At 32.1% G+C, this 21,207-nt stretch overlaps 3 protein-coding genes across 4 annotated transcripts in view; all 3 read left to right on the top strand.

The window, feature by feature from the left end:
• Positions 1–1,833: 1,833 nt before the first annotated feature.
• Positions 1,834–2,572, top strand: LOC130678735 (uncharacterized). Its single transcript, XM_057486167.1, has 2 exons — positions 1,834–1,993; positions 2,075–2,572. Exons 1-2 carry the CDS (start codon positions 1,991–1,993, stop codon positions 2,471–2,473), a joined length of 402 nt encoding a protein of 133 aa, XP_057342150.1. The 5' UTR covers positions 1,834–1,990; the 3' UTR covers positions 2,474–2,572.
• A 1,103-nt stretch (positions 2,573–3,675) lies between these two features.
• LOC130663956 (ataxin-7-like) lies at positions 3,676–10,251 on the top strand. 2 transcript variants are annotated; one of them, XM_057463548.1, is made up of 6 exons: positions 3,676–4,049; positions 4,660–4,716; positions 4,904–5,008; positions 5,072–5,889; positions 6,730–6,780; positions 6,905–10,251. In XM_057463548.1, the coding sequence occupies exons 1-6, from the start codon at positions 3,965–3,967 to the stop codon at positions 7,775–7,777; spliced, it is 1,989 nt and encodes a 662-aa protein (XP_057319531.1). In that variant the 5' UTR covers positions 3,676–3,964; the 3' UTR covers positions 7,778–10,251. The 2 variants fall into 2 exon arrangements, with proteins under 2 accessions (XP_057319531.1, XP_057319532.1); XM_057463549.1 differs by lacking the exon at positions 6,730–6,780 and having other exon boundaries at positions 3,677–4,049.
• A 5,300-nt stretch (positions 10,252–15,551) lies between these two features.
• LOC130663955 (KN motif and ankyrin repeat domain-containing protein 2-like) overlaps positions 15,552–21,207 on the top strand; it is a 28,073-nt gene continuing 22,417 nt past the window's right edge. The window contains exon 1 of the mRNA XM_057463544.1: positions 15,552–15,759. The gene's annotated coding sequence lies outside the window, so the exon portion shown is untranslated. The remainder of the gene's footprint in view (positions 15,760–21,207) is intronic.

The following is a 21,207-nucleotide window of genomic DNA, read 5'->3' as shown; positions in this document are numbered from 1 at the left end:
GATTTCGAAAAAAAAAGTTATCTCAGGACTTTTTTGGGGTTCTCCTATTAGAGGACACTATAAGGAACAAAAAACGTTTATATTGTATAAAGTTATTCCCAATAGGTCAAAAGTTACGGGCTATTCTTAGAAAAATACATAGACAGTCATCTGCCAGTATCTGCCCGTTCTTAGCGGAAAGTTAAAATAAAGTTATAGGGCAAAAACTTTTCAGGTGATTCGATCACAACCAGCTGTACGAGAAAAATGATAACAACAATTTAGGGAAGCCGTGGAGTCTCAGCAGGAGAGCTATAGGCCTCTAAAATGGCCCAAAACGGGCCAAAATGCTGATTTCTGCGACTAAATCTTAGAAAAAAATATCAAAATATGAAGTTATAGGGCGACAACTGCTCAGACGCGTTCAGTGCGACCCCCTGCACAAGAAAAATGATAACAGCAATTAAGGGAAGCCGTGGAATCTGAGCAGGAGAGCTACTCTTCATAAAATTGTAAAGGTAGCAGCATCCTCATCTATCCTCATGGGTCGTGATTCAATAGAAGGGAAAGGAAAAATCCATTCTACAATTTTTCATCTCCGTAACTAAGAATATAATTTACAATTTAAGATCTGAGTCTCCTATTCAGTTTATTTCCACTATTCTCTACTTTTTATCTAACTCATCAAGGACAAAAAAAAACCATAAATCCCGGGATATGGCAAACCCAAAAACCGGACGTGCAATCCAGCAAAGAAGATACGACGTCAGCGAGCGAATACCCAAGAAACTCAGTGACGTCATAAAAACAAGATTCGAGATAACGGTTCCTACCATCCACTTGCGTCCACCAGTCATCGTTTTTTTTTTTTTTCAAATTCTTTATCCTCATGTTAATAAACTGGTGAAAATTATCAACAAAAGTTCTCTACATTCCCCAGAAAGTAAATCTCCTCCACCAGGGTCGAAATCATTCCTCATCTCAGTGCGGGGCCATCCCAAGTCAAAGTGCTTGTCAACAAATTCCTTATATAATCCAACACGCAGCTTCTTAATCGCGTAGGCCAGGATACGTCATGATAATTGAGTCACTAATTTTGTTATTTATAAATTAAAATCGATATTTATTTTATGTTTTTACTCATGCTCATACCTCTTAAAACAATAAACAAGATAGGAAAAAAAAATGACAATTTTGCAGCACTAATTGCAGATAAAATATTTTTATTGACAATGTGAGTTATTACCGTAGTTTTTTAACCCTGGATTACAAGGACTCGTTTAGAATCTGCACATGTAGATAACCATGCAGCCAATGTTCACTTTTGTCTGTTGGGAAAAACCCATTGTTTGATCCGCCGTATGACGCGTCTGCTATTGTATTGTTTGCCAGTGCGACAATAAACGAAATTGTCCTGCTGACTAATACTCAAGGTCCCAAAAATAATTATTATTATTTAAAAATCTATTCCGCAATTATATATATTTTATTTATTAATAATCATAATTGTCCAATTGTTGATAATTTCCATATGGCCTAACACTTCTGCTTATATATTTATCATACATAGAATTATGTCATACATGTCAGAGCAAACATTTATCTACATTTAATATAAATATATGAAATTAAAAATCGATAAATATTTATCGATTTTCGGAACCTTATCGATCTTTATATTTATTTATTTATTTATTTATTTACTGAACACATCATCGGGATTAACCACCAGAATAATTAATATTAAATAATAAAAAGTCTTCCTACTCTCGCCAAATTTCCCAGAATGAGTCGCGAATATCCTTAGAGTGGGGATACAAGTCTGGCGGATTATAAAAAGGAAACCGGCTTGTGTTGCTCGTATTTAACTTGAGTTTACGATCACGTGCGTTTCCTACGCTGCTCTGCATCCGCAATTTGTTTACCAACAGTATTTTTTATTCATCATCAGTTTGAATTTTCCATCTGAATCCACTCCAGGCATTTGCCTTTAATTCAAAACTTCTACAAAATGGTAAAAACTATTTTAAAAAATTTTAAATTTACTAGTCAATAATTCAAATTTTATACTGATACATATAAATTTTATTTCCAGAACAAATATATAGCAGTATTAGCGATGTCTATTGTGATTGTTAGCTCACAAAGGCCACCATATGCTGGTTCAAGTGATCGTCTGCCAGCTGTACTCCCGCAGTATTTACAATCCAGCCAGAATCTGAATCAGGGCCAGGGACAGAGCACCAGCTCTTCAGTTGATAACAGAATAAACATTCAACAAGCAAACAATCCTTCAACAGCTAAGCCGCAAATATTAAATCTACCGGTCGACGCTCACGGAGACATTGATCTAATTAACAGGATCCAATCCTGGCCCAAAGAGTCTCAGCCTTTCTGGTACCTCAACTGGAAGCAAATCGAAGAACATCGCGGCGGATCTAGTTCTAATCCCATCACCAATCCCCCATCTCCTTCTACTGTCAGAAATAATTAACCACAAATAATAATAACTATTTATGTATTATGTTATCGAAAGTACTTAATTTTAAGTTGATTTTTTTGTAATTTAAATAAAAATACTTCTGCAAACCCATGGAACGTAACCGGTTTTTCATGCCCTTACGCACATATGAGATTATTCAAATCATTTGAACCACCTGGTCATAAATCATTGCATGCAATAATAATAATAACAATTAAAATTAAATTAAGTTCAAGATGTCTCTCAAATAAATAATTTAAAATTTATATACAGAACCTCTGTAATTTGAACTCCAAGGGAGAGGCAAAAAAATTCGAGTTATAGAAGATTTCGAGTTAGGCAGCAGGAGCTGTCGAAATCGATGTGTATTGCAGTGAATCCTAACTAAGTCTAAAGGTATGATAATTTTACAATCGCCAATAGAAAACCTGACGTCAACTATAAATTCCATTACCATTTCGTAGAACTGATAATCCTAATAAGATACTTACGGTAATAATTTTAAATTCGAGATAAAGAGGTCCAAGTGTATGTTTTCGACTTATAGAGGGTCAAAATTTCGAGCAGCGGAGGTTTTGGGGCTTGGAGGGAAGGGGATGAAACATTTCTTCGAGTTTAGGAGGTTTTCGACTTATCGAGGTTCGACACAGTGTTTCTACTGTATAAATTCAAACTTCACTTATCCTCAAGAGGATGTGCCATCTATTCTCTTTCTCACACACATGTGAACGAACGGAACTGTCCTTGTTGCACTTACATCAGCAAATGGAAATTCAAAAAGACCCATTCTTAGATACAAACTGAAATTTCCGAAGGAGAAACATTTCATTCGATAAATAATAAGTTTACGCATCGAATGAAATATTTTGTTTAATAATTTGGGTCTTTACCCGTGAAAATGGTTCGTTTGAAAATCACCTGGTACACTCTCTTAAGTACATAGAATTTGAAGGATTTGAATTTAAATTTATAATCAGAGTAGCGGGAAAACATCAAAGCCATTATTATTGATCAGTTTCTGATAATCAGCTGAGCTTTACCAGGATTAGGATTAGCCGAGCTGGCTTGCTAATTTATTCATTTATTATTACGGAATTTTGTGAATTTGAATGAACGTGGGCACCTCGTGTTCCTGACAGAAAGAGAGAGAGAAAGGAAAGAGGCAGGGCTTGATCACCGGCGTGCGACATTTAAGCCATGATGGTCATGCCACAAGCGCTTCTGGCGGTTGATACACGAGTGTAGTCCAGTACTCATTCATTCATCCTACATATATGTACATATATACTTGAGACATATATATGTACATATATATCGGATAGTTGAGTAGTCTGAGTACGCAACATCTACATACGATAGATAGCGAGTAGGTATCATCACATCTAAGCCTAAAAGTGTTTAGCAGTCGGACTCTCACACCAGCGCAGCACCAGCGCATCAGCACACGGGCACTGCACGCACACAGTGAAGGCGCACACGGACTCATACATTAGTGCCGCGGTAATGTCGGGAAGTGACAGCCCAACGTTTTTTCACGGCCAACCTTGGTCCAGCTGGATCGAAAGAATCGGCAGAGACAAGCCACTGAGTATGTACTTTGTTTATTACCTAGTGATATATATTTATTTTATTGTTTAGATTTAAATTAAGGACTCGGTGCTGATGAAAAGTCGATCGGGCGTCGAGCGAACATAACCTACACCGGGCTGGCTCTTTGTCATGATTCACAATTTACCAATACATTATTTTTATTTTACTTTACTTTAGTTTTTTTTTTTTTTTTTTATTTTATTTTATTTGTCAGTGTGTCATTTTATTTTTAATTTTATTTGTGAGGTTTTAAATATTATGTAATTTTTTTGGAGTTTTTACTGCTCTTTTTAAAAAATTAATTTTTTTATTTAGGATTTTTTTAAAAATTATTTATGATTGTGGATAATTTAATTATTTGAATATTGAATATTTTTTAAAAATAAGTATTGAGTGATGACGTGTTTTTAAAATAGAACAGTGTTTATATATTGAATTACTTTGCGAAGTTAAAACTTTAGTAACTTAATAATAGATTTAGGTTGCAAAAAGTGTCATTGATTTGAATGTGAGCACGAGACTGGGTGACTGCTGATAAATTTTTAAATTTATTATAAACGCGGGTTTATTTTTATAATTATTTATTTTTTTGAATTGTCATGTTCCAGGTGATGAGGAACCAGAAGCTGAACCAGCGAGCTCCGTTACTCGCCTCTCGGCAGATGGTAACGGTCTTATTTATTTTATTAAATAGTAAAAATAATGATAAATATAAGAGGCTAAAAAAATCATATATTTGTATGTATAAATTTAAAGAATTGAAAGAGATTTAAATTATTTAAAAATATAAAACAAGTGCCTGCACATCGTACGAGTTCGACAGTGGCCCAAGATATTGTTTATAACTTTCAGACATTGATCTCTATGGATTCTGCCCGGAGAGAGACACATTCTATGGCGTCGTCTGCGAAATTTGCAATGCTATCGTCAAACCTCAGGCTCTCATTCAACATATGGGTAATTATTTACTTTATTTTTTGTAAATAATGAGGATTATTTCTGATATTCATAATTTTCCAGAGAGCCGACATTCATCAGGAACAGTCAACTTACCACCGCCATCAACACCAGCGTCTAAAACCCCCGTGAAAACCCCATATTGCAAAGTCTCGAAGCTCACAAAAAAGGGTCAGCCTACGACGCCCTCCTCGGCAGGGACCGCCGCCGGCGGGGGGACTAGTTCAAACACGAGCAATTCGAAAATCAACCACTCGTCTGTCAAAAGAAACGCCGAGCAAGCGAACCTCCAGCAACCGGCGTTGGCAAACGCGTCGCCACGGTCTCCGCTTGAGCCAATCGGGATCTCCGGGAACTCATCAGTCAGCGGGGTGCCCTCCAGTCCTGTCAAAAGCCCCGGCAGCAACGGGAACAGCAACAGCAGCAACAACGGCGCCGCGGCAAACTCGATCGGCACGTCTGCGTCCGCGACAGGGCCTGGCCAGAGGCGGAAACGTCTCAAAGCAGACCGCGGGCTCGTCAAAGACCGCGAGTACGACCCGGACAGGCACTGCGGGGTCTGGATCGAAGACTCGGGGAAAACCTGCACCAGGTCCCTCACCTGCAAGGCTCACACGGTCTCGTTGCGCAGAACAGTCATCGGTCGGAGCAAAAGCTTCGACAAGCTCCTCGCAGATCATCGGGCTTCGAAGGAGCTCCCGAATAGGACACCGAAAGTAACCGTCACTGGGACCGTCACCGTATCCACGGCTTCTGTGTCCGCATTGACCGGAAGTTCCGGGGCGACTGCTGGTGTTGGTGCTGTTGGAACCACCGCCGACACAGATGCTCCTGGTTCACCGCCTGTTTTATCTCTGCCGGACACTTATCCACTGCCAAAGGTAGGGATTTCTCAATCTCTTTGTCCCAAACGTTTGAGTGTAGTTCTTCAGAAATTAATTATCAATCAATTCTTCTTTTGATAGATTATATTTTTATTGTCAAACCTTTAATGTTACCACCATCGTTATTACTATTGCTATAAATATTATTATATTTCGTTATTTTCTAAGTACAAGTTGATTAGGTCACAAATATTTATTGTCAGAGATAGAGTATATTTTTTGTAACGACTGTTTATTGATGATGATATTTATTGAGTAGGATTATAGGAGAGTTTAAAAAAAGTTTATTAGATATTGTTATATAAATTTAATTAATTAATTAATTATAAAAAAAATAATTGGTGATTAATAAAAAGCCGAGTGTTGATTTTTGTATATAGAAAGAAAAAAATCTAAATTATTTTTAAACCGAGGGGTTTAATCAAGTCCAAATTGTAATCTATTGTCACGCTTTTATCAGCGTTTATTTTTATCTTTTTTTGTTGTATTGTACATATCGTCACCAGTAGATTTAAATATTCTGTTGAGGTTTTTGTTAAAATAATATTTTGACCCGGTTGAAAAATTATTTTATTTATCATGGGGTTGGAACAAAAAAATCAATTCAATCGTCACAGGCTTGTTACTTATTGAGCACTTTTATTATTTATTTATTTTTTTTTTTTTTTATTGGCGGAATGAAAAGTACAAATAGGCTCGATTTTCGCTGGAGCCATTTGGAGCGCCGTGTTTAAATATAAAAAAATAAAATAAAGGACAATAATTAAAAAAAAAAAATGAAGAAAGTAAATCCGGGTGTCACACAGTTGATACTTGTTTTTGTTTTTGTCATTACAGGCTGTTGATTTGCTTTATCGGTGTCTGGCCCCGCATGGCTCCACTAAACCTGTAAGGCATGGTTCCTTTTTGGGTCATACTTTACGACCCGCCAATATAAGATACTTAAGCCACCGTCACTCAACAGAATCCACGTATCTCAACTCTGCAAAATCGCTCGTTTCTTATTTTTTAGACTAAACTGGAAGAGGATTTTGCGAATGAGGAATTAAGACTGGAGGCCTCAAGGTCAGCTGCTGCCACTGCTGCCACGGCATCCTCATCCCCGTCAACTGCCCCATCATCAGCGTCAACCACATCCAAGTCAATGCTGCCGCCAATATCCGTGGTCCTGCCGTCCCTGTCGCCGTTGGCCAACGACACGCCTCAACACATAGCAACACTCATTCCCGTCACCTCGAGTCTCTCCTCGGTTGTTTCAGCGTCGCTGGCGGCTCCCCAAGCCCAGCTGCCCAGTACCGTGCTCGAGGGAGAGACCACTGGGGATGACGAGTCCGAGAGCATGACTCTCTACTCGCCAGTCTCAATCTTCAAAGACACAAAGTCCCAGGTTGTCATGCAAGTCCCTCGATCCAACAACACCATCACCGCCAACAACTCCATCAGCAACAGCACCAGCTTGCTCCAGTCGCCTGTGCAACACCAGTCATCAGCAGCAACAGCATCATCGTCCAGAAACAGTTATCAAGGCTCGTCGATGCCCAGTCTTGCATTCGATGACCAACTGGAGCACCCCAAGCTCGCCAACGGCAAAAGGCTCAACAACAACACCAACAGCAACAGCAACATCAACACGAACCATAATAATTCTCTTCTTCTCAGTCCCATTGGCAGTAGCAGCAGCAGCAGGTCCTCCAAGCGTAGCAAGCATGACTACCAGGCGGAATTCCCTAGAGCTATCCAGGTAGAAGCAACCACAACTTCTACGCCCTTCTCATCACACTTCAGTGATATCGCCTGGTCAAATTGCCATCCGGAACCTCTCGCGGTCAGCCGCTGGCTCCGTATCACCTCCAGCCGTAAGCAGTACAACTTCAATATTCACTGACATAAGATCCCACCCACTCCGGGCTGAGGACTCGAACGTGCAGCTGCTGATAATGATGACCGTATGCCTTGTTTGCTTCTTCGCCAGTTACTGCAGTGCCGAGTCCAAAGCCCGTCGAGTGGGGTCACTAACATTCGTCATAATCATAACAATCATCAACTCTAGCTTTTTTTTTTTTTTTTTTTTTTCAATTATCGCTATCACTACTATCAATATTCAAGAGTTTTAAATTCAAATTAAAATAACTTTTTAACAAATGACGATTGAATTGATTTCTTCCGGGCTTTTTTTAAAATTATTATTGGGATTTAGTGACTTTTAATTCGCAAAAAAAATTATTTTAAATGTGCATGACTGCTGTATATAATCACGGCTTAGATTGTTTTTTAATAATGTAAATATTTATTATTATTATTATTATTTTTATTAAATTGACACTAGGAGTTAGTTACGAGTAAAAATTACGTCGCGAAACATTCGTATTAGATGTTTATATTTTTTTATTATTAATGTGATCTCTTTGTTTTTTTTTTGTCTCTGTCATTAATTATGCACGCGGATTAGTATAAATTAATAATATTAAATTTTTTTTACTTTAAATGAGTACGGGTATTAAATAATTAACAAAAACACTCCATTTTTAAAAAAACTTACATATAATTTAATTAAAATTGCATTTACGTTAAAAAATTATTATTATTATTTAATTATTAAAAATAATTGCATCGAATTAATAATTAACCGCCTAAAAATTTTAACACTTATAATTTATAACTTACGTATAACAAAAATATATAATTAGATATAATTATACATAAATTAAATATTCGAGGCTATTTGTTTGTAATTAAATTAAATAATAATAATAATAATAATAATGTATAATTATATCTAGTTATTAATCAGTCTAATTAATATTAAGGTATCTTAATATTAATCACAAATAAATCGAACAAACAATTAAGAAAATTAAGTCCATTCATAATTAACGATTAACGAGTATTAGTTATTGCTAGTATTCATTTAATAAATATGTCCCGTGTGAATTATTATTATTATTATATTTAATTATAAATGCTCAATAAAAATAGACGAATGGCAATAACGTCAAACATATAAATAAATATATCCCACACGTTAAGTCAAGTCAGTTATGTATGTAAAATAATTTATAATAACAGTAGTGTTTGTAATTATTAATTATATTAATTATTGTTAATCTAAGACTGCTCCTGTCCGTGTCTTTTTTTTTTTAATTGCAAAGACACTTATTTTTATTCGTACGCTTTAACATATGTGTATACTCTTTTATCAAAGTTAGAATGATATTATTATATTTGATTTATTGTTTAGTTATATTTTAATTATTATATGTATAGATATGTAATGTGTGTTAAATTTAATCTGAGACCTTTGGGTTTTTACAAATACCTCGATAAATCTTTGCCTCATAATAAATAATTTTTTATTTCGCGTGAATGAAAAGAGACGGAAAAGTTTTAAAAGAATAAGGGATTTTTGAAAAGTCGGGTTATAATTATTTTATTTCTGATGTAAAAGCGGATTAAAATAAAATGGCGGGGTTTCAAAACTTGCAAACAATCCGCCAGAGTTGGAAATGGCGGTAGCGATACAAAGTTATAACTTTGAACCTCAAAATTTTTGAAATTCTTTTGGAAAAGTAGAGCGCGACTTTGAAATTTATTTCACGTGAATGAGAAGCGACGGAAAATTATAAAAAAATTAATTATGTAAGAGTCAGGCTCTAGTTGTTCAATGTTTAGTGTAAATGCGGGTAAAAAAATGGCGGGGTTTTGAAACTCGGAAACAATCCGCCAGAGTTAAAAATGGCGGTAGTGGTAAAAAGTTTAAACTGAACCTAAAAATTTATAAAACAATTTTGGAAAAGTGGAGCTAGACTTTTATATGATTGAAAAAAAAGGTATAACCGAGTAATTTCCTCATAGATTGTGATATTTATGCGTAATGTAGGATACTGAGGAAAAATAGGCTAAAAAATGTCCCTGCTGTTGATTTTTCAGAGTTACGTGCTTCCTTGTACACTTTTATTAATTTAATTAAACAACTAATTCCTCTTGTTCAAAATCTAAACTGACTCTCTGAAAATCAACGAGGTTAGAAATGAAAAAAATTGCTAAACTTGCCACTTAAAGTTGAATTTATGAGCAGTTGGGCAGCTTTACTTAAAAATTAAAGTGTTCAGTGACATTTTTATTTATAAAACTTTGTAAATCCGGTGTAAAGTACAAGACTCGTCGGTAAAATTATTTTATTAAATTAAAAAAAAAAAAAATATGCTTGTGTTAAATTTAATCGGCGAGTTTTGTCTATTTGTTTACTAATTACTTTGTTTGTTATAAAAAGTACAATTAAGATGAGTGAGATATTCCAAATAATTGTGCATCTGTAGTCTAATCGTATTGGTAGTACATGTAGAATTATTATTATTATTATTATTATTATTAAAAATAAAAAACTAATTAAATAAAAACAAAATAATAGATTGCGTGATTAAGTTGTTAGGCGACTAGTTATAAAAAACAATTGATAAACAATGAGATGACGTATTGTTCACATGTATTAGATGTAACTACTAAAAGTGTATGTACATATATAAAGAAAAAGTAAAAAAACAAACTGACGTAAGATTGTAAAATAAATTACAATTACCTATAGTCTGTTTTTGTGGAGAGTAAACGCGGATTGTTGTAGATAATCATCGTAATAAAAATAAAAACAAACAACAACAAAATATTAATTATTATTAATATTGATAATTATAATAGTACATATAGTAAATAATGTCATTTATTTTTTTACATGTCGTAGAAAGCTCTTCCGTAATTATAAAAAAAACAACACTACCATTTTTATTATTATTTTTATTTTATTATACCGCGGAATGTGAAATGAATAAGTCAAGTCATTATGGTAATTTTAGCGACTTGCGTTTTCTCGGTTATTCAAATACTTAGAAGTTTGCCGTTTGAATTATTACCTTTGCTATTTATTGTAACTATTTGTTTTGTTTTTTTTTTTATTTTATTTTTTTATATTAATGTACTTAGATAACTAGGCGTCAGTTAGATACTAGAGTTAACACTTGAATAAATAAATTTTATTCGCGTAATGACTTGGGTTCATTTCATGATCCATCAATAATTTTTAAAGTTTTAAACAACGTTTGTGGCATTTAATTTAAAATATATGTTTTATATTTATTTATATATTAAGTCTTTTATTTTTTTCCTTTTTCCTTGGGCACTAATTTATTGACAGTTTTTTTATTTATTTATTTTAAATTATTTTGAAATAATCGAAGTGGAGAAAAATGTAAATTATTTAATTTCTGGGATTATAATTAAGAAAACAGGATTAATTTCTAAGTACTTTGAATAATTAATCATTAATAGGCTTCATATTAAATGATAAAATAAATATGGCGACCTAACCTCACTCAGCCACCATTTTGTCGACAAGTGACTCCATTTTGTGTTCGTCTACTTGTCAGCTCTTTGAAAAATAAAAGCCCTGATTAAATAACTCAATTCAACCGAATTAAAAATTTTAATTCTGTTATATTCTGTCGAATTCTGCAAACTAGAATTCAACTGAATTGAAAATTTGAATTTGAATTAAACAGAATAAAACCGATTTAAAAATTTCAAATTCGTTTTAATTCAGATTCAAAACCAGAAATTGGAGAATTATTTTCGAATTAAACCGAATAGAATTATTTAAATTCGTTTTAATTGGGACAAATTCTGGTTTTCCTGTCGAATTAAACAGAATTCACTTTTAAGTTAGGTACCGAATTAACAGAATTTATCTGAATTAAATAGAATTAAAAATTTTAATTCTGCAAAACAGAATTCAATTGAATTGAAAATTTGAATTTGAATTAAACAGAATAATACCGATTTAAAAATTTCAAATTCGTTTTAATTCAGTTTAATTCGGATTCAGAACCAGAAATTGGAGATTTATTTTTGAATTAAACCGAATCGAATTAGTTAAATTCGTTTTAATTTTGACAAATTCTGGTTTTTCTGCCGAATTGGACAGAATTCATTTTTAAGTTACGTACCGAATTAACAGAATTTATCTGAATTAAATAGAATTAAAAATTTAATTCTGTTTAATTCGATCGAATTCAGTTGTTTAATCAAGGAGATAAATAAATCCATGAAATAAAAATATTTACGTTCGAAATAAATATAGACCACAAAAAAATAAGGACACTGTTCCTTAATTTTTTTATAAATAGTATTATTACAGTAACATTAAATATATACGACATAAATAGAAAAACATAAAAACTAAGCCAAATCTTTAATTTATTATTAAAACTAATGGATTTTTTATAAATTAATCATTTTCATAATTAATATTTATATCTCACATAAATAATCAACAAATTTATACAGATAATTAACTACAGATACATAATTTAGACTGAATTATTAATCTCTAAAGCTAATTAATTATCTACTTATAATATAAATACAATAAATTAAATTAATCATTGTAAATTAACGTATATATTGTAAATTGTCGCGGTGTTTGTATGCCGATTACCTCAAAATCAATCATTATATCAATTAATAAACAATTGTTATACATGTGATCGTTATTATCTACGGTTATAAAACTATGCACTGGAGCTTTTTAAAAATAATTAAAACAATTCCATGTAAATTGTTATCTTCCTTCTTCTAAATATAATCTATTTAAAAAAATTAATTTAACAGATTATTTAAAAACCAATCATGCTCATAATCATGATCACGTTCATGTTCATGTCCATGTTAAGTGTATTTAAAATATATATTAAACTGAATGAACTGGCAGTGAGGTCCAGATCTTCCGACACAAACAGGTCCACCCACAGCAAATTCCTTTTGTACTATTGACCATTGACGTACGTGTCTCTAAGGTAAATGCTCGCTGTTAATATCACCCAGCATCTGAGCATCAGAACACACGCGTGGTAAATGTATACATATATATGCATTTAACTAAATGACATAATCCGTTAAAAATATATATCTTTATATTTTTTCATCAATCATTTAATTTATCACAATAAATTTTAAATAAAAATAATTTCGTTTATTCTGACAACTGCCGACTCTTGATTGAGTAAGTGCTTTTTAATGTACGAATTATCCAATTTAATAATTTCATGTGATAAAAGTGTTTTTTTTCTCTAGGGTTGCAGTCAGGGTTAAGAACGCCAATAAATCTTGGTGATGAGCTAACGATAATTGGTTTTATATTTAAATAAAATATTTATTTACAAGTGGGTCTAGAAATATAACAGTAAATCTGGCAGTTGCCACCGAAATACACCAGCTGGTACACTCTCTTTGTACCAGAAAATCTACTTTCGCACTCGACAACGCGATAACGTTGAATCATCAACTCAAATACTTTATTAGACATCCTAAATCCATAGTTTATAATCATAATATTTATATTTTAGCTCTTACACATCTTTATCTCCATGATTATTTTTTATTACTCGGATTGTTAATTTGACAAACGAAATTCGTAGTATGAAAAACTGCTGATACCAAGTCGTAATTCCCAAATATCACAGCGGGAAACCATAACATCTGCCAGCATAAATTTGCGACCGCCTGATAAAAAAAGCAGATATTTAATAAAAAAATCTTGAAAACGGTTGACCCTTTGAACCGAACCCGAAACTTCCCGCTGTTTTCCAGCTCAGAGAACTCGAAAATTTTATTATTTGTAAAGTTTTTGAGTTTTTCGAGCCACAAGAATTAAAAATTTTAATTCTGTTATACTCTGTCGAATTCTGCGAAACGAAATTCAACTGAATTGAAAATTTGAATTTGAATTGAACAGAATAAAACCGATTTAAAAATTTCAAATTCGTTTTAATTCAGTTCAATTCGGATTCAGGACCAGAAATTGGAGAATTATTTTCGAATTAATCAGAATTAAACCGAACAGAATTATTTAAATTCGTTTTAATTTGGACAAATTCGGGTTTTCCTGCCGAATTAGACAGAATTCATTTTTAAGTTAGGTACCGAATTAACAGAATTTATTTGAATTAAATAGAATTAAAAATTTTAATTCTGCAAAACAGAATTCCATTGAATTGAAAATTTGAATTTGAATTAAACAGAATAAAACCGATTTAAAAATTTCAAATTCATTTTAATTCAGTTCAATTCGGATTCAGAACCAGAAATTGGAGAATTATTTTCGAATAAATCAGAATTAAACCGAATGGAATTATTTAAATTCGTTTTAATTTGGACGAATTCTGGTTTTCCTGCCGAATTAGTCAGAATTCATTTTTAAGTTAGGTACCGAATTAACAGAATTTATTTGAATTAAATAGAATTAAAAATTTTAATTCTGCAAAACAGAATTCCATTGAATTGAAAATTTGAATTTGAATTAAACAGAATAAAACCGATTTAAAAATTTCAAATTCGGTTTAATTCAGATTCAGAACCAGAAATTGGAGAATTATTTTCGAATTAATCAGAATTAAACCGAATAGAATTATTTAAATTCGTTTTTATTCAGATTCAGAACCAGAAATTGGAGAATCATATTCGAATTAATCAGAATTAAACCGAACAGAATTATTTAAATTCGTTTCAATTTGGACAAATTCGGGTTTTCCTGCCGAATTAGACAGAATTCATTTTCAAGTTACGTACCGAATTAACAGAATTTATCTGAATTAAATAGAATTAAATATTTAATTCGATCGAATTCAGTTGTTCAATCAGGGAATACATTTCGCTGAAAAAAAACTTAGACCTGATTAAATTTCGAGGCAAGTCGGTCAACCGGTTTCGAGTTATGCAAAAAAAACTCGATTTTCGAAATTATGACCGAAACCAATAACTTCCTTTTTAAAATTTCATAGCGGGAAGTTTTAAATAAAGTCTGTCTAGGAATTTATAACAGCTCAGGCTTTCTTGTGTCTCCAGCACAGACATTACTATTTCACAGCAATGGCAATAGCAATAGCAATAGCAACTGAGGACACTGTTATCTTGATGACATTCTACTACAGTTAGCCGTTAAATAAAATTAAAAAAAAAAAAAAAAAAAAAAAACATTATGTAGGTTTATGTCCTCTACGTGCTGGATAACAAAGTGGGCGTACATGGATGTTCTATCAAATCTCAAATAAGTGTACATATGAATACCCATAAACTATTTTAATAATTTATACTTAAGTTACTTAAAATAAATATCATTTATTATTTATTATTTATTACAAATTATTTAAAAAAATATCAGGTTACAAAAATTGTTATAAGGGTCCAGTACAAAGAATAACTCAGTTTCAGATCGTTTTTAAGTCCTCAATAACCCGAGACTATACCTGACCATCAGGAACTTGGTGTAGACCTTGGACCCCCTGAAGCCTTATTCTTCCTTTCTCTATCCCGTAAATTCTTAACTTCTTATCCTTATTATTATTGTTATAGGTACTCTTATTCCCGTCTTGCTTTATCTTATTCTCAAAGCAACCTGCCGACTGTGTTGTAGCCACGCAGCCTCCCGCGTCCTCGTGGTATGAGATGAGGTGAGCAAGTGGGAGCCTTCTTTCTCCCTCGCACTCTTTACTTATCTGTCTAGTGTATCGGTACTCCTTCTCTCTCGCTCTCCAGTCTCTCGATTTAGTCGCTTTTTCTTATTCGCGTTTCAAGAAGTAAAGAGGGGACAGGCTCAACAGCGACAGAGTAGTCGGGAGTCGCGCACCGGATCTCACAGAATCCGCTGCAGTCACCTCTCTCTAGTTAAATAATACCGTTCAAATTTTACGATACCAGTGGGGAATTGTGTACATCTATTGTGTTTGTCTACTGCACCAATTAATTTATTTTTAATAATAACAACAACAATTTTTTATTATAAAAAACTCCGGATTATGGCGCTCAGTTACCGCCGACTTGCAGGTAATTTTTTTAAAATTATTATTATTTATTTAAATAAATGTTAGATTGCCAAGATAGTATGGTAATAAATGGTCATGATGTCAGATTTCTATCAAGGTAAATCTAATAATTGCATTAGATAAATAATTATTTATTTACTGAGGTCCCGCCGACAAGTGTCGGGACATTTTAATAAATATTTTATCAACAAATATATCATATATATATTTATTTAAAATACAACTTGATGACATTTATCAAGACGTCATCAGCAGTACAAGGAAATATAACATTTAGTTTGCCTTGATATTTATTGTCTACACTCTACTTGTATTTGACACACAATGGGCGCGTGGGCTAGAGACAATTTCATTTTTGTTTACTTATAAAAATTTTAATACCAATAGTAATGATGGTTAAATACATATATATGAAAATTAAAAGTCATTGTGCAAGAGAATGTTTTACTTTTTAAAAAATAACGGATCTAATGGAGCTGGTTTAATTTTTATCACCAACAAATCACGTTGCGGGATTATTTTTTTTGAAAACTACATACAAGTGGGCAGTGTACTAGCACTAGTACTATTACTATGTACCAGAACCTATTTATGTGCTCGACTGAATCATTGTTCGCTCAGAATGTAGACCCATGTGGGTTATTGCTGGCCAACGAGACCTAACATTGCAGGCTGCTCTGCTTCTATTATATCCGATAACTCAGCAAAATTCAACACCGTGACATATCGAGACCGATTATTCTTATCGCCTTTTTTATTGCTTTATCTACATAATAACTTAATATTCCCCTGACCTCTCCCTCGCTCGCTATCGCGCAAAAGTTCATCACTCTATTTTATTTAATAATAAACTAATTTTGTTATCGTACTTTTTTCTATACCGAAATTAAATTTTATCTAATTTTATTCAATTTATATTCGTTTCACAAAAAAAAAAAAATGTTACGTAATTTTAATAAATTGTTTATTTGATTTTTTAAATTAAATTTAATTAACTAAAAATAATATTCGAAATTAATGATTTGATTTGAATAAATAAAATGAATATAAAATAACATACGCAATGAATTTAAATAACTACAGATGTTCCGGTAATAACTTTTAAATTGGTCTTGTATTATAGAAGTACTTGTATACATTGCACGCATATGTTGCATAATTGTAAACAATAAACTCCCGATTGCTGTTGCATAGAACCAAAGAGACTGCAATGGTCACGGTGATATATGTCTAGTTTATTTTTAAAATTATTTTACTGTATTGTGAAAAAATCCAGTCAATTCGAATACGGATTTTATTTTACTCCGATCTGGAGTTTTTAAAAAAATTACTCCGCATTTGGAGTTTTTTTTCTGCGGTCATTTTGAAATGACGCGGATTTTATTTTACTCCGATCTGGAGTTTTTAAAAAAATTACTCCGCATATGGAGTTTTTTTTCTGCGGTCATTTTGAAATGACACCGATTTTATTTTACTCCGATCTGGAGCTTCAAAAAACTTCACTCCGCATATGGAGTTTTTTTTCCGCGGTCATTTTGAAATGACGCGGATTTTATTTTACTCCGATCCGGAGCTTTGAAAAAATTCACTCCGCATATGGAGTTTTTTTTTAGCGGTCATTTTGAAATGACGCGGATTTTATTTTACTCCGATCTGGAGTTTAAAAAAAAATCACTCCGCATATGGAGTTTTTTTCCGCGGTCATTTTGAAATGACGCGGATTTTATTTTACTCCGATCTGGAGTTTAAATTTCAAAATGAATTTGGAGTAAATTTCACTCCGGGGATTAAATAAATAAAAAGTCTACTCCGGATTTAATCCGCATTCGCTCCGCAAATTTTTTACAGTAATTGCAATAATAAAATAAAAAAACCTAATACTGTTTTAAATATATAGTTGATAATGTCAAACGTATATCGGCGGAAGTACTAGTTGTTTTAACACTACACATAACAACGTCCTTAGCTCTACTCTAAACCCAGGAAATGTAACATAAGTAAACCGATAAGAAGGCTGTAGTACTATTCGCAGGTGCGGCTCGTACAAATTCTCTTCTTAAACATTTATTTTATTTTATGTTTTTTATTTTTAATTCTTTACCTATTGGAGTCACTCGGCTGGTTTAACAACGCGGCTCGACTTTATTTCTGACCCAGGTTAATTCTTCTCTTTTTTCTATCGTTTGTTCGCCGCACGTACCGTACATTCGTCTCATCTGTCGGTCCTTCCTCGGATTATACACACCGGGGTTTTGTGAAACGTTTTATCTGCACGTGCGTTCGCATATTGTACTTTTATTTTTCCCTAAAAAAATAAATTTACAATCACTCGGAATATAGTAGAGTACAAAAAAAATTACTCTTCTTTTAAAAACTTTATAGGAACGATAGAGCAGAAAATTTTAATAAATTGCGCGGCTTTAGTGATAGTGGGCTCGAGACGATTCATATATAAAATATAATATATATATGATGTATGATGTATATTTTTGTAGACCGCACGGCTGCTGAAAAAATATAAAAACTGAACACCTGAGTCTGAGTGTACATATTTAAATAGATTAAAGTTTATTGCTTTGATATACGAGTCTTATCATTGCAATTTAAATTAATGCTCGGTCTTAACTAATTAAAGCGACGATGACTACAATTAATTACTGACATACATGTGACCGAAGAGTTTATGAATTTAATTGTACAAAAAATTTATATTCTTTATTAATTGATTCAATAACTCAACTATATTTTTTATCTCGACTATTAATTATTTATACGTTTAATTTCCAAAGTGATTAATTATTTATGTTACTTAAATTTTTTTATTTCAATGTTCTGTTCATTTGATAGAATATATATTTTATATTTATTAAAATTAAAAAAATTTATTTTGAATAATGGGAAAAGTAAAATTGCTATTATGCATTTAAATGTGAGCATTTATCACGGGATTATGTTATACGCATACATATATGTATATATAATATATATAAAGCTTTCTCTTTGTCATTAGCATTTTTTCGCGTAATCGATGCAGCAGGAAATCGGTGTGAGTTCATTATTAATTGTTGTCAAGTCCATGACTTTAATGTAAATTAAATAAAATAAATATGAGTAATTGGCTTTTTGAATTACTATACATTGTAATTATAAATTTACGTAATTTATTTGCGCGATTATAATTTTTTTTAACCCGCGAAAAAAGATAATTTGATTTTTTTATTAAGCGGTTGTGATTTATAATTAATGACGGGTCAAATAAATTTCCTGCTAAAATTATAAATGACGAAATATTTAATCCCGCCCATTTGTAAAATAAAAATTACTTACATACTAGGTCGGATATTTTTTACAAATTTTTTTACCGCAATAAATAATTTATAAAGACGATGCTCATTGGCTTATGTGCGAGTGGTTTTATGACGTAGGAGTGACATTATAAATAAGCAATAAAGGTAAAATATACAACTCGTGAGCCATTTGCTCCTCAATATTTTTTTTTATTTTAAAAACACGTATTCCAATTCACGGTCATATTTGCGCAATTCATTCAATTCACGTGTTACAGCATTTTTATTTAACATTTCTCATTATATTATGTCGTACAACACTATAAGGACTTTTATTACTACTTTTATCCGTAAACTTTAACATCCTACTCATTAAAAAATATATATATGCATATTTAAATTCATATACATATTTATTACTCTGTAAAAATTTCGGAGTAAATGGGGATTAAATTCGTGCAAATTATTTTTTATTTAAAAACTCCTACCCACGGTAAGTTTTACTCTAAGGTTAGAGGAGGGGGTGACTTCATAAATAAAAAAAAAAAAATTCTATATTTTAATTCGCACACAGAAAAAAGATTTCTTGGTGCAAAAAATTTTTTCTCAGCCGAAAAGTGGCCGTAAAAAAAAGGTCTAGGTAGCGGACACCAGGCCGCAATTCGCTAGGACTAAACATGGCCGAAATTTGGTCGAAATCTACGGCGCCTAAAAATTATCATACAGGATGGCAAAAATTTGGTAAATTTCTTTTTCGATAGTTTTCGAGGATTACTCCGGAACAGTACATAAAAAAAAAATTTTAAGACCAGATCAGAAAACTAGACACTTGAAGGTACAATTTGCATTTTTTGTTTTTGTCGTTTGACCATTTTCCTTCGAGTTACAACCTGGGGAAAATCACTTTAAAATTTGAAATTTTTTTAATATCCCTTAATTTTTGTAACTAGTGTATAATTAAAATTTTTTTTTTAGTTGATAAATTTTTGAAATAAAGTAAAACTATTTATAATCTACAAAACTAAAAAACACGTTTTTTGGGTTCAAGGTAATGACAAATTCTTATTTGTCATCGTTCACCCTCGATTAGCTCAATTACTAATTGTTATTTAATAAAAAAAAAACAATTCTATATTTCTTAATATAGAATTGTTTTTTTTTATTAAATAACAATTAGTAATTAAGCTAATCGAGGGTGAACGATTTATTACACCTAAAAAAAATTTTTTTGAGTAATATAAAACCAAAAATAGGTGTCAAGAGAAAGAAATACATTTTGAATGATGAAAACAGTTTAAAAAAAAAAAAAAACGAAAAAAAAAAAAATTTTTTATCATTTTTTGGAGGGGGGCCTCTCTGCCCCACAAAAAAAAAAATTTTTTTTCAGAATTTCGGCAATCTTTATGGTTGAAAGCCACAAAAAGTAATAATTGACTTAGGGGGGCTGCTCTGCCCCACCCTCCCCTATAATTTAAAATTTTTTTGATTTTGAACTGTTACAATTTAATTCCCGGATACTTTTCGAAATTCCCTGACATTTCCATGATATTTCCCAGTTGCATTCAATTCCCTGATAATTCCCGATATTCCCGGTCCGTGCACGGCCATGGCCACCCTGTCATAATACCAAAAATTTCATTAGTTCTGCCTTCTGCGAGGGTGTAGGGGAGGGTGGGGCAGAGCGCCCCCCCTGAAATTTTGACCAAAAAAAAAATTTTTTTTTTTTCGACTAATTACTATAAATCCGATATGTTTGCGCATTTTTACCCCTACGCATGACATTTGGGGAAAAATGGACAAGCCCAAAATTTTGAAAAAGTGATTTTTTCGTATTTTTATCGTCAAATTAAAAAAAAATAATTATAATTCCACATTTCTAGCCCTACGCATAACACCTGGGGCAAAATGGACCAGCCGAAACTTCCGAAAAAATTATTTTTTCATATTTTTCGGCCGTTTCTTTATGTAAGAGGCAAATTTGGTCACTAAAAATTTATAAAAATTAAATTTTTTTTTTAGTTGATAAATTTTTGAAATAAAGTAAAATTATAGAATTGATTATTTTTTTATTAAATAACAATTAGTAATTAAGGTAATCGAGATCGAACGATTTTTTACGCTTTAAAAAATTTTTTTCGAGTAATATAAAACCAAAAATACTT

The sequence above is a fragment of the Microplitis mediator genome, chromosome 2, assembly GCF_029852145.1.
Source record: "Microplitis mediator isolate UGA2020A chromosome 2, iyMicMedi2.1, whole genome shotgun sequence".
Taxonomy (NCBI): Eukaryota; Metazoa; Arthropoda; class Insecta; order Hymenoptera; family Braconidae; genus Microplitis; species Microplitis mediator.
The sequence above is the reverse complement of the archived record's forward strand: the minus strand, read 5'-3'. Positions and strand labels throughout refer to the sequence as shown.

What these genes read in the sequence shown, in the direction of transcription:
- LOC130663956 (XM_057463548.1), top strand. Translation starts at nt 3,965, where the DNA reads ATGTCGGGAAGTGACAGCCCAACGTTTTTTCACGGCCAACCTTGGTCC. An exon ending in TACTCGCCTCTCGGCAGATG is followed by an intron (nt 4,717 to 4,903) that starts GTAACGGTCTTA and finishes TATAACTTTCAG; the next exon opens with ACATTGATCTCTATGGATTC. An exon ending in ACACTTATCCACTGCCAAAG is followed by an intron (nt 5,890 to 6,729) that starts GTAGGGATTTCT and finishes TTGTCATTACAG; the next exon opens with GCTGTTGATTTGCTTTATCG.